Source organism: Girardinichthys multiradiatus, chromosome X (genome assembly GCF_021462225.1).
Source record: "Girardinichthys multiradiatus isolate DD_20200921_A chromosome X, DD_fGirMul_XY1, whole genome shotgun sequence".
In the NCBI taxonomy this organism is placed as follows: Eukaryota; Metazoa; Chordata; class Actinopteri; order Cyprinodontiformes; family Goodeidae; genus Girardinichthys; species Girardinichthys multiradiatus.
Window position 1 is genome coordinate 26,583,501 of NC_061817.1, and position 15,726 is coordinate 26,599,226.

General features: G+C 38.1%; 1 protein-coding gene across 1 annotated transcript; it reads left to right on the forward strand.

Annotated features, from left to right (window-relative positions):
* Positions 1-249: 249 nt before the first annotated feature.
* LOC124862894 (LIM homeobox transcription factor 1-alpha-like) lies at positions 250-14,603 on the forward strand. Its single transcript, XM_047357089.1, has 9 exons — positions 250-466; positions 1,973-2,061; positions 2,776-2,965; positions 12,782-13,014; positions 13,353-13,516; positions 13,675-13,752; positions 13,846-13,966; positions 14,042-14,197; positions 14,349-14,603. Exons 1-9 carry the CDS (start codon positions 426-428, stop codon positions 14,504-14,506), a joined length of 1,230 nt encoding a protein of 409 aa, XP_047213045.1. The 5' UTR covers positions 250-425; the 3' UTR covers positions 14,507-14,603.
* Positions 14,604-15,726: the final 1,123 nt, after the last annotated feature.

Genomic DNA, 15,726 nt, shown 5'->3' on the forward strand with positions numbered 1-15,726 from the left:
TTAGTATATAAAATCAATGCTAAAGATTTATTTGTTATACAAGGGGATATCAATAAGTCACTAAGTTATTGCTTAACTGTGCCCTTTATAAGAATCGATCTACCCCTAAACACAGATTCAAGAGATCTTTCTCATCTGAGTTATCAATAGGCACACATTATTGCTCATCTTCTCTCATCATCTTCCGCACCTTCTCCCTCCCTCCGTGCCTGTCCATCTCCTCCCTCCGCTCCCTTTTTGCGCACAAAACAAACCAGAGCGCGCACACGGCTGTCGGAGAAATCAGGAGACACAATAGACCATATTTTCGGGCATCATGGTGTTGGAATTTCTTCCGTAAGCAAACTGTGAGGTAGCTAATGTGGACGATCTGTAAAATCGCGTCTGTTCTGTCACACAAAAGCTGGAAGTTTCGCTGGATTTAAATGTTGCCAACCGAGATTTCAGGAGTGTGTTTCACCTCAAGGTAAGACTCTGAAACTCAGGAACAGGTTGGCAGAGAAAGCAGCATGGACATGTGCAAAAGTTAGACTTGAGTGAATTCTTCGTATCATAAAGCAAGCTCTGGGTGGGATGCTTTTCTCCATGAATGTACAGGGTAAAATGAGAACTACTCTGAGATTTTTGGGTGAATTGTTCCATGATATTTAGACTGAGAATGGATGAGGTGTGGATTATCCATTCTCTTACTATTCTTATATTGTCTTATGTTGGATTTTGTCAATAATTATTTTATACTGTCAGTGTACGGAAGTACTTTTTTCTTCATTGAGAGAGATAATCAAATCCAATTGTTGGGCAAAATCGTTGTTATAATAAATTATTATTATTATTATTATTATTATTATTATTATTATTAGGCTACTTTTGACCACTCATTTGGCTGAATTGTTAACTGTAATTTTATGTGACTGAATAAGTAAATTAACAGAATGAGACCAACATCTTATTGACCAATCCCTGGTTTTAAAAGAGTAACAAAACAACATTTCAGGCTTTCACAACCTATTGCTGTATGGCAATAATTTGATTTATTCACTGAAGCCACACAGGAAAGATCCCAAATCAGATTAACTGCATTTACATAATTTATTTGTTTAGTTTGATAATTTTGTTTAACAACAGCCCAAAACTCTCTCTCTCGTATGTTTTAAACTACATTCAAAGAGTCGGAAATTCCAGAGAGAACCGGAACTAAATTTATCTCTTTTGCCAAATGATAAACTTATCACTATTGTTTTATTAATTTATTTCATTCTGAATGTGTTTTCTAATCAAAATAAAATCGAAAAAAATCCAAGTTATTTTTTTATACAGCATGCTTTTGCTAAGGATGTGTTTTCACAAAATATAGTGGAATAAAATAAAATAATAAAAATTTAAAAATTAAGGTATTTTTTGCCGTTAAAAAAACTTTTGTTGACGTTTAAACAGAATGTATTTCCAGTATTGGATAGCAAAAAGCCTATGTTTTTATTTATATCTTAAAATAAAAAAGAGAAGAAAGAGTACGAGAAAAAGAAATGTTTTTGGCATTTTGTCTTTTTATTGCTTCGTTTTTCAGTAGAATCTAAACAGTGTAGGCTTCATAATAACATTTCAATTTTAAAAGTGGCTTGTACAATTTAGGCGTATCAGGGCCAAATCAAGATTCTGAGGCGAATACTGATATAAAATTATGTTTGAATCAAAAATTAATATTTGATGTTTAGGTTTGATTCGTTGATTGTAGCTTCAATATGTATTGTTTTTATTTTTCTCATTCTCTAAATTTAAAGATCTGAACCGAATCCAAAATAACTGTTTTTGCTCATTCTATTTGATTTGTATGATCTATACATCAATGCCGCACAAACAAAAGACGGACTGGTGCTTAGTTTTCCAGCTTTGGCTCAGGTGTACTCCTGGTTTAGTTTGGGTTGTGAATGTGCTGCGATGTTTTCTTCGATATTGTGTAATTTTGTCTCTTTAGCGATCACACTGAGGGAAGGAAAGAAGGAATGAAAACTGAAGAGAACCAGCAGTCCTGTCTGCAACAGCCTCCGTCCTCCACGCCTTTTGGTGAGCTATTTGTGGCAAGGAAATAAATGCTTATTAGCAGAAGGCTTTTTTAAAACATAATTATCTACATAGAGAGACTTCGAAAGCTTGACAGATGAGAATTTCTAATTATATAAGAAATGAGTAGTTAGGCTAAGTTCACCGCTCCCTTGATAAATAGATAATGAATATACTTAAAAAAAAAAAAAGATTTAATCTGAAATTTCCTTTTGAAACTGAGATAAAAAGTCCGTCAATTCTCACAAGACAAAGAAGTGTCAAATTTTTACGTGAAATGTTATGAGAGTGGCCCCAAAGTAGCGATAACCATCACAGATGCCCCTGTACTGATTCATATTTGTAAATGTTTAAGTTTATGACTTCAAGAGAGATGCAGGCAACATTTAACAATGTTGCTCTTTTCATACAACATTTATCAAACATAGGCCAGAAGTGTGAAAGGAAACTGTGATCTTACTTATGGCCACGCAAAAGAACGTCAATTTCTTAATGCGAGAAATAAAATTTCATTTTTAAACATTTTAAATATAGGATTTGTGTCAAAAAGCTGTGTAACCTTTTTGCCTTTGGAACATCAAAAGGGATTTCCCTTCTTCTTTGTCAGAAGAAACAACAGTTGGCTTGCGCCAGATGATAGGCTTAAGCTTTTTTATTTATTTATGAGAACCAGTTCTGGCCTCCTCGATGTAACTGTGGCTGATATGCTCCAAACAGGTCCAGATTTCAGAGGAGGGGGAGAGGTGTGCGCGGCCTGCGAGTCTCCCATCGCCGACCGCTTCCTGCTGCGCGTGAACGAGCGGTCCTGGCACGAGACCTGCGTCAAGTGCGCCGTCTGTCTGAGCGCACTTACCGGGACCTGTTACTGCAGGGACCGCCTGCTGTACTGCAAGCATGACTATGAAAAGTAAGACGCATCTGATAACACAATAAGATTTAAAAAAAAAAAAAACTATTGCTAGACTAAGCATTTAAAAAAATATATACTGTTTTCAATATTCTTTTGAAAATGAAAATTATGTTGAGGGTCAAATTCCGGGGCAAATGAGACATAACGTCATTCATAGGGTTCTGGTTCTGGTTCTGGTTAGCATTAAGGCAGGATTTGAGGTTAGGTCGAAGGGAGGGTAAAATAGAGGCTGTTCATAATCAGTGGAAATCTATACAAAATCCTAACAGGGATAGTTGCACAAGCTGTGTATAGGAGTAGAAAAGAACAATATAAAGATGTCACATTGATCAATGCTGTTAGTTTTGGTTAATTGTTGTCTAGATTTTATTGAATCAGAAAAAAAGGCTAAGGTGCTGTTATTTTTCCAGTATTTTGCAACCAAGCAATTAACCCCTTTATGTTTATTGTTTTCTAAATAAAACATGTGATGATTATTAAGAAGATTTTATAAACAGTCCAAACATCAAAACTCCTTCCAAGTTTAGAAAATGTTCAGTCCCATGAGCTCATTAGTCTAAACAGGTGCACCAAAAGCACAGATCAATACTATACAGGCAATGCTGGAATCAGTCAAATTGTTTTTTACATTGTATTAAAATTAAAACTTATGCTTGACTGTGTGTGGCCTATGTATGGTGTAGAATAATGTACATGTCATTACACAGACCAAGTTTAAGGATCACAGCTTGTTATAGAACAAACAAAATATTATTTGCCTTTGGAGGTCTTTCTCCATGTTATATCAATCCTTGTGCTATTATCAATTTATTTTTTTGGTCTAAACTCTATGTAGGCAACAGTTTGCCTGTTCATATCTCATTTCTGTTAAATGTATACAATATTAATTACCTAAATATTCTTATTTGCATTGATAATCTTTAAGTACTCTTTTGGATGAAACACAACATATATTTTACCAAAGTTTAAACAAGCTTAAAAGCAGAAGCGGGTGAAATGGGCAGTATATGCTTGCTGTTGATGATTCAGCTATAGCTGAATGGTCATAAAATGGTTTCTCTTCGGTTTTTCTGTCCATGCTAGTCAGTATGTGTCTGCAGGGTTGGACAGCTTAAAGAAAAGCCTGTAGCTTATCATTGTTTTGAAATATGTCAGACGGCATCCAGCAGCATAGACTCTCCCACTGTACCTGGCATCTGGAGGAGAGCGGGAGAGAAAGAATATCAAAGCTCTATTGTGTGACGTTCGTCTGGAAAAATGAGTGGGAAAGTGGAGTCAAAACGAAATTTTCATCATAATTATCAATGATGGATTGAAAAAGGAAATTTGATTTCCTTGTGTAATGAATATAATTGCAAATCCATATCAATAGTAAGTGCTTAATTCATTACGGTGTTGTTTAAGTTCCCTATGCATGTGCCTTGTTGCCTTGTTGTGTGAGTTGGTGCCAGACTTGGCACACAGTAATGTCTGTGACCTTCAGCAGATTAGCAACAATGTCTCCTTGTTTTCCCTGCAGACTGTCCATCAGCGCCTTACACTACACACTCCCCCATCTGAAGCAGGTGTGTGCATTGCAACAGAGAAGCTTGTCCAGGAATTTGGATTGCGCATAAGAATTTTAGAGGAATTCACACAGTCATTAGCACAAGCTTATTTTTCTTTCTGCTTTTTACTTGAGACTCAGTTTCATTATTGCACCATCTGCTTCAGAAAATATATTTTGCCTGACATTGATCCAGACTTATTAGTTATATTTGCATATTTGGAATTACATTAGGGCAAATAATTGGAGTATCTTTGGATGACACACATTCATATTAAGTCAGCATCTTGCAAACCTTCCGAGATCCTCTGCTCTTATTTGGTTATTTCATTTTTCTAAAGCAGCATCTTTGGCTTGATTACATCACTGTGCACAAAGACATACAAACTCTGACTCCTTCACAGAATACAGTCCCCTGTAAAGGACACTCACATAATGTTTCCTTCAGCATCTACCTATTTACCTTTTTTTTTTCTTTAGGACTCGACTAAATATGTAACTTGCTTATGGAAAGATAAAGGGAGCAGAATAGATTTTGAATTACTGGGTTGGGATGAAAAAGTAAGTATGTCAAAAAACAACAATTCACATTAGAAAACCAATCTAATATTGAAACATGAGCCCATCTCACACACAATTCATCTCAACTAAACTGCCTGGAAGGCAAAATCTAATTCAGAATTTGCATATTTAATATTTTTGAGGGACTGCTTCTCTAATTATTCTAAGAAGGCTGCTTTAAAGCTCAAAATGTGAATGTAAGACTTCAGCATAACAGTGGATTTTTCTTTAAATAAAATGAATATTCAGGTTTAACAGCTCAAACACAGCACAGAAGTATTAAAATATTTTTTTATTTTATGTGATATTGAAGATTATTCCCTGAAGCCTCAGATTTTCAAATAACTACCTCATAATCTCAGGTGCCTATTTAGATTTTAAAAGTAAATTTATTGGTGCTGTAAACAGTAAGAAATTCTTTTGAAATTGATTGTGTTGTTAATATTTGTAAAACATGGCTAACACATGACACACAGACATTGTTTAATAAATAACATTGATAGGTCAAATAAAGGAGTGGGGTGATTGAAAGCAAAGTGCTCTAACTGTAAGCTCTAAACGTTTTCCCTACATCAAAAATGGTCTGAATTCTTATTAGAAGACTTTATTGTCAGACTTTCCCAAAATTTCCCTGCTCAATAAGATTGAGTCCAGACAGTTTGTCTGGCAGTACAGAACCTAGAAAACACCCCAGTAAAACCACAAAAACTGTTTCAGCCAAGTGGAAATTGGTTACCATTGTGGACATTTACTACGCCTTGTCTATAATGCCAGACAGTATGGTTTGGGAGAAGTCTGAAACATTTGATGTTGTTTGCAATTATAAAAATATGTTATTCTTATTATGCGTAACTATACTGTGAACAACCTAAACAGAGTTCTACTGAAGTGTGTTTTTTTTAGTGAACGTCTGAGTTTTAATCCAGGGATGGAAAAACATATTTCATCCTCTTTCTCTCTTCCATACCTTCACCCTATCAGCCATTCCTCTCCCTGTCTCTTGATCCATTACCTCATTCATCACTGTCTCCTTTGCAATATTATTTCTGTATACCAAACCTCATTTCCTTCTTGTTGAGATTGATAGCAGTGATGACACCAAACAGTTTATCTCCCCATTTATCCCTTGTTTTCTCTTAATCACCCCACCACCCGCACCATATTCGCTGCCTTGTGTCTCAGGAGGGCAATGGGAAGAAATTGCAGGGAGACTGATTGGGTTCTGTACTAATTGTTGAAATCTCTGGCTGTCCTGAAGGCAGAACTGACTGTGGGCAGCTCAGAAATGCTAACAGAGAATTATGTAATATGTCAAATTTCTATCAGCCTCCACAGCAATTCTTGAACAAAAAAACATGTTTTAAATTATTTTTAAATAGGTTTAAGTATAAGCAAATAAAAAACCAGGGGCGCTTGCTTGCAGCAAGAAGGTCCTGGGTTTGACTCCCGGCCGGGGGTCTTTCTGCACGGAGTTTGCTTGTTCTCCCCGTGCATCCGTGAGTTCTCACCAGGTACTCCGGCTTCCTCCCACAGTCCAAAGACATGCCTTTTAGGTTAACTGGTCTCTCTAAATTGCCCTTAGGTGTGTGAATAAGTGTGTTGTTGGTTGTTTGTGTGTGTTGCCCTGCGAGGGACTGGTGACCTGTCCAGGGTGTACCCCGCCTCCCGCCTGTAGACTGCTGGAGAGTGGGTTCCTGCAACCCACTATGGAAGAAGCGGTGTAGAGAATGACTGACTGACAAATATGTTTTAAAGTAGTCTTAGTCTTAATGTGGTCAGAAAACAAATATGCTTGTGTTTTAATAAATATATTCTCCAGTAATTCTAAACTTGCAAGACCTCTTATTTTTAATGTGCTGAGAGACATGGAGACAGCTAAAACTAATTGTTTATCGTAATAAAACATAAAATTATGTTGTCTTTATGGAGTATGATTTAGTTAAATCAAGACTGCTTTTGTTATGTTGGAACTGGCATATTTGCAGATGTCGGTAAATTTGTTGGTACACCTGGTAAACAGCCTTAAAAAATTTATATTTTATTGTTGTAACATTAATTTAGAAACAAATCTAGAAAGATCCAACCTTTAATTTGAGGACCATTATTCGGTGGGAAAGAAAATCTCATATAAAGAAACAATTTTTTTTAACAAAAATACTGGGGGCACAATTGTTGGAACCTCTAATGATCCCATCAAAATACATGTTAACTGAAGCACTGGTTTTAGTGATAGTTTTTAAAGTGACCAGAGTTATTTGAAAATCTCCTGTTAGTAATCCATAGCTTTCTGTTTCCCTGTGCTATCAATATGGCATTTAACAGATGTCCACACCTGGACAAGGACACATATTTATCTTTCTGCCACACACAGTTAGCAGGTTAAGGGAAGTAAACGAAATCTCCAGAGGTCACTGTTAGAAAACTGCAGCAGTTACAGTACTGACATCTAGGGGGTCACCAAATCTGCACAATAACTGTTAGACTCTAGCTACATGGCAAGAACTTTCTGAAAGGCATGGCAGTCTGTCCCACTATCATAAACGTAGACATGTAGAATTTGCTCTACTACTCTACTGAGCATTTAACTGTAACTGTGCGCTTTGGTCAGATTTGGTCAGATGAGACCATGTCAGTCCCCAGAACTAAATCCAAAAAAAACTTTTGGATTAAGTAAAATAGAAGATATCATAACAGAAAATCCGAGATTTTGTGTAATCTAGAGAGTCTGTGCAGAGAAGAACCCTCTCTGAATGCTGCAAACCTGTGAAAGAGAAGACAAAGTGCTGTCCTATAACCATAGGGAGAATGCAAGGTATGAACAGCTGGGGTACCAATAATTGTGCCACTTGTAATTTTGTTGAAAGCAAATATTTCCTAATATTGGCCCCGACCCCCACTGAATAAATGTATTCAGTATTCAGCACTCAAATTAAAAGGTGGATTTTCTTAAATTTTCTGTGTTAGGTTATGCTACTGGAAAAGATAAAACTGGCTTTTTACAAATCTTTACATCATCTGCCAGCAAATCTGTCTGCGTTTGTATATAAACTCCAGTCAAGGGATCCACTATTACATCCATCCATATTCTGCAATTTTAAAGCACCGCCATGCTCTTATCTTAGCCAAACTAGCAGTTCAACAGATGATGGTTGGACATTTGCCAGATGAAAAGAAAATAGGGAGGGGGGAGTTTAATGTCTTTTCATTTTGTGTTGATGATGTGCTGTTGACTAATATCAGATCTGATGAAATGACTAAAAGAACATATAGCACATCTTCAAGTGAACGAGAATGGGTTCAAAATGGGATAAACAAAGTAAAGAGGATATATTTTTTAAGTTTTAGAGAGAAAAGGCATACTGATGGGCTGATTTTTATCTGGTATAGCGGTGTGTTTGTGTGTGTATGTATGTGGGAGGGGTCGTGCGTTTGATATTGCCACTGTTTTTGCATAATGTGAGACGAGACCCCATCATCTTTCCTCCCCCACAACAATTTTATAACAGACAGCTAATAAATGTTTCATGGCAGAACAAGCTGCTCGCTTCAGCTTTATTAAATCTGAGATAATAAAAGCAGAGAGGGAGAAAGAAAAAAAAGAGTGAGAATAGGGGGTTGCATCAGAGAGAGAGAGATAGAAAGATTGGCATAGACTTTTCTCTAACCAGCCTGCTGTATCTTCTGTTTCTGAGGTAACGGACCCCACTGTCCCCCACCAGCCCCTCCCTGCTGCTTCCCGCTCCGCCAGAGTCAGACAGGAAATGAGAAACGGGCAGACAGGATATTGCGTTCTGGTGGCCTGGGGATTAACTGTTTTATCTAAACTAACACACACCCTATCACTCACGCTCACAAACACACATCTACATCCTGACACATAGCATTCATTCTTGATCAAAGACACACAGACACACACACAGAAACACAGACCATGCAGACCATGCATGTCATACAGGTTTCTGGTGACTTTTGAATTATTTTGAGAATAAATTCTGCTCTCATATACACTGATGGTTTCACTAGTGTGAACAATTTTTATTGGGACTATATAACTTTATGTGAGGTTTTGGTTTAGAAAGCAGTCATTGAGACCACTGATATTAAAGGTTGACTTGTTGGACAAATGACAGCATCTGTCGCTGTTTTATTAATGTTTGCACTCATGCACCTTATCTGTGTTTACACCGCCTCTATCTATGTGTTTGAGTGCATTTATGAATGCATGAGTGCATGAGACATCTATCTATCTATCTATCTATCTATCTATCTATCTATCTATCTATCTATCTATCTATCTATCTATCTATCTATCTATCTATCTATCTATCTATCTATCTATCTATCTATCTATCTATCTATCTATCTATCTATCTATCTATCTATCTATCTATCTATCTATCTATCTATCTATCTATCTATCTATCTATCTATCTATCTATCTATCTATCTATCTATCTATCTATCTATCTATCTATCTATCTATACTGAGAAAATGAGAGAGAGATGGTCAATATGTACATAAATGCATTGATGTAGTTATATATGAATATATAACTATACTCACACACACACACACACACACACACACACCCAAAAATGTATGTGAAAGAGTGGTGGCAGGGTAGCAAGTATCGTGGGGAATGCTGGGAGATTTTAATAACACAGAAGCAGCGCAGGGAGATTTAATAAAAGGAGATGATGTGATTACTGAACCCTGGCTCTGAGCCATTTTACTCCACAGAGCAATATCCGCCAAAAGTGTGCACGCATAAGTGTAAACACACACACACACACACACACACACACACACACACATACACACACACACACACACCCACACACACACACACACACACACACATGCACACACACACACCTAAGAAATAAAAAACAAAATAAAACTTAAAAGTAAGATTGATGCATATAATTTGTTCTTTTTTCCTGTATCTTCTCAATTCTTTGTTATACCTTAATTTTCAGGGAGCGCCATTTATGTGTCACATGTTTGTGTCAATAAGTTTGTAGGAAACAAAATATAGCCTATCAGGACCTGAGTGTTTCATATGCTGGGTAAACAATTGTCCAGGTGTTTAAAATGACTGACAGCTCTCTCTTCTCAAGGTATTTAAGTTTGGCTGAATGCAAACCAAGCATAATTCATAACCAGTGTAACCAAACCAATACCTGTATAAATATTAATCATGACAACACAGGGATGTACTAAACTGTAACAGCTCTGAGACACATACATATTTATGAAATGATTGTATTTCAGTCCAGACTGTGTTAAACTTGTCAGAGCTCACAGGCTAAACAATGCCACATGACACAGCTTAGAGAGATGGCAAAGATTCTGGTTGTATGCCTGAGATCTAGATAAATACAAAGAGGAAAAACGTGATTATATCAGACCTCTATGAATGCAGCATGTCTCTCTGTCTTTCTGAATTTGATCTTTTAATCTCTGAGCTCTAACCTTCTAACCCTCTATTGCCTCAGAAATCCATAGCATTGAAGTTGACTTTTTTTCTTTGAATCTCATTCAAAACAAACTCTTGGCTGATGTGCACTTGTATCCCCTTTCTTTGCCGTCGAGTTTACGTATTGACAAACAGTGTTGTACAAACTGTTATTTTGTTGAAAGAGATGCCTGCTAATGTATTTTACCACAAAATACCTCACAGGTTAATTGTTATTATTACTTCATTACTTAAGAAACTGAAACAGATATAAAAAATGATAAATGCTCAGAAATTTGAAACATATTTGTAAGAATATGATGAAGCTAAATTTAGACTGTCTCAGGTCCATGGTTACCCTCTATTATTTTCATTGTGATTTTGGTAAGCTGCCCCCCAAACATGACCATGTGCGAATGATACTTCTATTAGAGGGATTAGAATGATCTACTTACAGACCCCCCTCTGCGGCAGTTACCCCAAGTTGCCTTCATGTGCCATGTTGAGTAAATTCCTACCGTGCTGTGTACACATTGATTAGGGAGTGTGGGACTTAACCACACGCATCATCCGTCTTATGTCAAGCAGCCCTGATAATAATGTTCTGCTGAGTATCGTCCACTGTGAAAGCAACTATTTAAGACACGGAAGTGTCTATTCAGATGTGAAGTGAGGCTGTGCAAAAAGTACATTGGTGGGCTCTTCTTTTTAGCATAGGCTTCAGAAGCAACCCACCAACACAACAGGTTTGCTCTTTTACACATGAATCATCTTTCTGGAATGCATTGCATTGCTTCAGTCAGAAAGTAGGTTAAAGAACAGTAAAACATAAAGCCCTTTAGCAATTGAGCTATAGGGTTGACACTAGACATTCTACTTTTCTTTTTGATATCAAGTTGGGGACAGTCATTTAGGGAATTTGAGGAGACCGTTTGGCAGATGGATTGAGAAAGATTAGCTGCAGCAGCTGCGTTTGGGACAGAACCACAGATTAGAAGCTCTAATGTGCAGACCTGGCTCTGTTTTTGGCTCTCCAGATTTGGGCAGCAACACCTTACTCTCAGTCAGTCTGGGAGGGTCAATACCTTAACCTTCATCTCCTCATCAATTGCCTCCCTTTTCATTCTCTCTCCCTTCCTAACAAGATTTTTGTTTTGTTGTGATGCTATTCCGGTCTCCATGGGTCTTTATTGATTTTGGATCTTAAGGATCCTAAATCTTCTGACGTGATTGGCTAATGTTCTTGTCCATAAAGCTTATTGCCTTGCTGGAGTTATTTTATACCACCAGTATGATGGTAGGCAGTTGTTGCATGCCCTAATGTTGGTGTGCATGCATGCATATGTGTGGGCAAGTACCTGTGCGTGTGTGTGTGTGTGTGTGTGTGGGGGGGGGGGGGGGGGGGGGGGGGGGGGGGGGGGTTGTTTTTGTGTGCATAAGTGAGAGGGGAGAGATTAACCCCATGCTAACACCAATCCCTGGTTATGAGTTTACAGCGTCTGTCTGGCCATCTCACTGTTTAAACAACAATCTAATTAATCCCATCTTTATTAGTTTCTGTGAACTGGGGAGGCAGGCTTGGAGGGCATGAGGGAAAACTGGGAATGCTGGTAGAAAAGGCTAAGGGAGGGGGAGGAGACCAAGTGCAAGAACAGGGATTTGGGAGGAATTTGAAGTCAGAGACTTGGACCCTGTGAATGTAAATAGGCACTGGAAGTGATTCTGAAGCATGAGAGCAATTGAAAGGTTATAACATCTCAGAGGGGTAGAAATAGGGGAACTAAAGAATGCAAGAAGTCATTAAGAAAAGTAATGAATCCAACAAAGACAATTTTAAGACTAGTTTAGAGTTGGTATACAGAGTATGTATTTTTAGGATTGTGATTTGTATAAGGTTACCTGAATTGTAACAAGTTCTTAACATTTAACGATCATGCAGAAAAAAGCAGCAGATTATCAACTAACTACTGCCACCTACTGTCGCTAGGGAGAAAACAAAACAAAAACTCGGAAACAACTGTTACTCGTCTTAACAGATGTTCACCTTGTTGCTCTGCGAATTGGGTAATGCCTATACAGTCTTTAATTAAGAGACTTCACTCATCTACATTTTCATTGCAGCTGAGGGTAAATGTGTTAGAGCTCCTTGTTTGCATCTTCATTTTTAATTACCTTAACTCCTTTTTTGCTTTCAGACATAAATAAATCTGAACACATAAGGGCATGTGTGTTTCTTTGTACTTTCAGGCTCTTTGTAAGGAAGTGCAGTGCCTGCCTGCAGGTCATTGGACGCTCTGAGCTGATAATGCGTGTGCTAGGCCAGGTATACCACCTGGGCTGCTTCAGCTGCTGCGAGTGTGAACGCCGACTGCAGAGAGGTGATGAGTTTGTGCTGAAAGAAGGCCAGCTGCTCTGCCGCATGGACTATGAAAAGGAGAGGGAAATGCTCGCTGCAATTAGTCCTGCCCCAACTGAATCAGGTGCAGTGTTGGATGCAATACTGTTTAACTTGTAACGCATCTAATAGAAGTCAAAGTAGTATAGATTTATTTGGTAAATTCTGATCATTGGCCTACCGTTGATTAATCACAGTTTTCAACACATCTAATCACAATTAAATTTTACAAAATCACCAAGTAGCACGATGGGAAATTAGGATTGTCTCCAGCTTGTGTCCGGTCAGTAATACAAATAATTGTAAAGACAACAAGATGACCCAAATAGGGTACTAAATTAGAGTTTTACCACAAAACTGCCTTTCTGAGAACATTGCACTGGGGTCTGAGTTTGAGCTTTGTCAACTCCTTATCTTATTCAGTGAAAAGTGAGGATGAAGATGGTGGGGGAGGCTCCGGGAGTGGGAAAGGTGGTGATGAAGGCAAAGAGCACAAGCGTTCAAAACGACCACGTACCATCTTGACTACACAACAGCGGCGAGCTTTCAAGGCCTCCTTTGAAGTATCGGCCAAGCCATGCCGAAAGGTGGGTGAATCAGCCTCGTATCAGTGGAAGTCCATGCCAAAACAGACCTCGACTGTCCTTTCAGTATTCATTGTTTGTTCCCTGGTTGTCTGGTAAAGCAATTTATGAAGTTTGTTTCCTATTGTTTCCTAAAAGCAATGACAATTTTTAACTTATAGGTGAGGGAGACACTGGCTGCTGAGACTGGTCTGACAGTGCGAGTTGTGCAGGTGTGGTTTCAAAACCAGAGAGCTAAGGTGAGACTCCATGTCTTTCCTGAAGACATGTTCTGTCACTTTAAATGTAAACACCTTCAGAAGATTCTTATGGCATCCAATTCTGTGCCTCAGATGAAAAAGATAGCTCGCCGACAGCAGCAACAGCAGCAGCAGCAGCAGGAACAGGAGCAACTGGGAGGGACCAGGAGAGGACCTAGCAGAGGGGGCCGTCAAAGCAATGATGACAGTGAGGGTAGGAAAAGGGAATACCTTTTTTTTAGGCAGACAAAAAAACTCAAATATTTAAAATGAGCTTTCACCTTTCTAGATGGGTCTAGTACTCATGGTATGGACAGCATGCTAGGATACCCGTCTCTGCCACGTCAGCAGCTACTTTCTCTGGACCCCAACATCTACGGCGGAGAGCCATTTCGACATGGGCTGACACCTCCTCAGCTAAACAGTGAACAGATCCACTCCTACGGTAAGACACATCAATAAAGCCTTTAGTTTGGATTACATTTTCAGGCTTAAAAGTCATATTTGACCACCTTCCCATCCTTCTCTTTTAGTATTCTTGACATTAACACAGTTCTACCACAGATGTTTGGATCCTCCTCTTTTTTTTATTGCAGACTCAGAGACAGTCTTCCATGATTTGGATAGCGATGGAAGCCTCAGTCACCTTGGTGACTGTCTCCTGGCAACGGGAGAAACTGGTCTTCTGGCAGGACGAGTAGGAAACCCCATCGACCGTCTCTACTCCATGCAGAACTCCTACTTCACCTCCTGACCCTTAAAGACTCTCATGTTTACCCTTCCTGTTCCACCTTTCACCCTGGAGAGGCAACTTGCCTATGGGACTATTCTTAATTAAACAGGCTAGAGCCTGAGCTTTTATCACTGGAACACATCATAAGTCAAAAAATGATAACATCACTCTGCTGATTAGCATAATGTCCTCTCATGCTTTCCTGAATAAGAATCATATGCTGGAACTACAGACACTGTAAATGCCCATGATAATGGCCTTCTATTTTTTCCATTGTATTTATGCTATATTCAGTGAGACATCTTTCATTTCACTTTCCAACAGAAAAAAAGACGACCACATAAACCAATCAGTACTATTAAATAAGTTACAGAATTTTAAGGAATCAGTCAAGTTAAATGTATGTAGGAATCGTACTAGTTATAGGCATTTGGGGGTCTAAATAATATTAGTACATTGGTGAACTTCCTTTGTTTTGTCTGGATTCATTTTAATCAATGTGTGGATGGCTGCAACATATACATGAGTATATGGATTGGACTACAGTTTCGCTCTCAGGTTAGTGTGTATGTTTTTGTGACCTGAGCCACATCTCAGGAAATGATGCTGGATAGAATGACTTTAACTTCCCTAATATTTCAAATTGTATCCTTTTTGACACGACAGCTAAAAAAGTGGACCAAAAATTAATTACTTTTACATTTAATAAATAGGTGACCCTCTAGGGTCATTTGAAAAGCCTTAAGCAGAAACAGGGTTGCAAAAGTGATCATTACTTCAGTTTACACTTTTATATCAGTAAAAACTGGTGCAGTAAATTACAACCAAAATATCTACAATGCCAAAATCTTAGGATCTCCATGATGACAAATTCCAAATGTAAATGTATGACTGTGTTACACATAATTGTTGCAATCACTTTCTGTAATAATTTCCTTTGTCAAAAATATCCTAATAGATACTGTTGGCTAGACATTTTGTACCTTCTGTGATAATCAGCAAATATTTAAACTATAGCATGATATTTGTGTGCCACAAAGTAGATCTATAGAACTAGAATCCAATTTTATTTTGGATAGCAAGTGTTGCTAAAAGGATCAGAACAGACTCATCCTGTGGCGCAACATTGAAAAGAATTAGGGTGATGCCCACCTCGTTTAGATGTCGGTGATCTGGCAGAGCCTGGGGTACTCTTTTAAGAAATTATGTTTGATTCTGATAATACATGGTGTTTATACTGT

Coding starts and splice junctions, on each gene's coding strand:
- LOC124862894 (XM_047357089.1), top strand. CDS start 426: ATGTTGCCAACCGAGATTTCAGGAGTGTGTTTCACCTCAAG. Junction 2,062..2,775: donor TCCGTCCTCCACGCCTTTTG/GTGAGCTATTTG, acceptor TGCTCCAAACAG/GTCCAGATTTCAGAGGAGGG. Junction 13,517..13,674: donor CGGCCAAGCCATGCCGAAAG/GTGGGTGAATCA, acceptor TTTAACTTATAG/GTGAGGGAGACACTGGCTGC.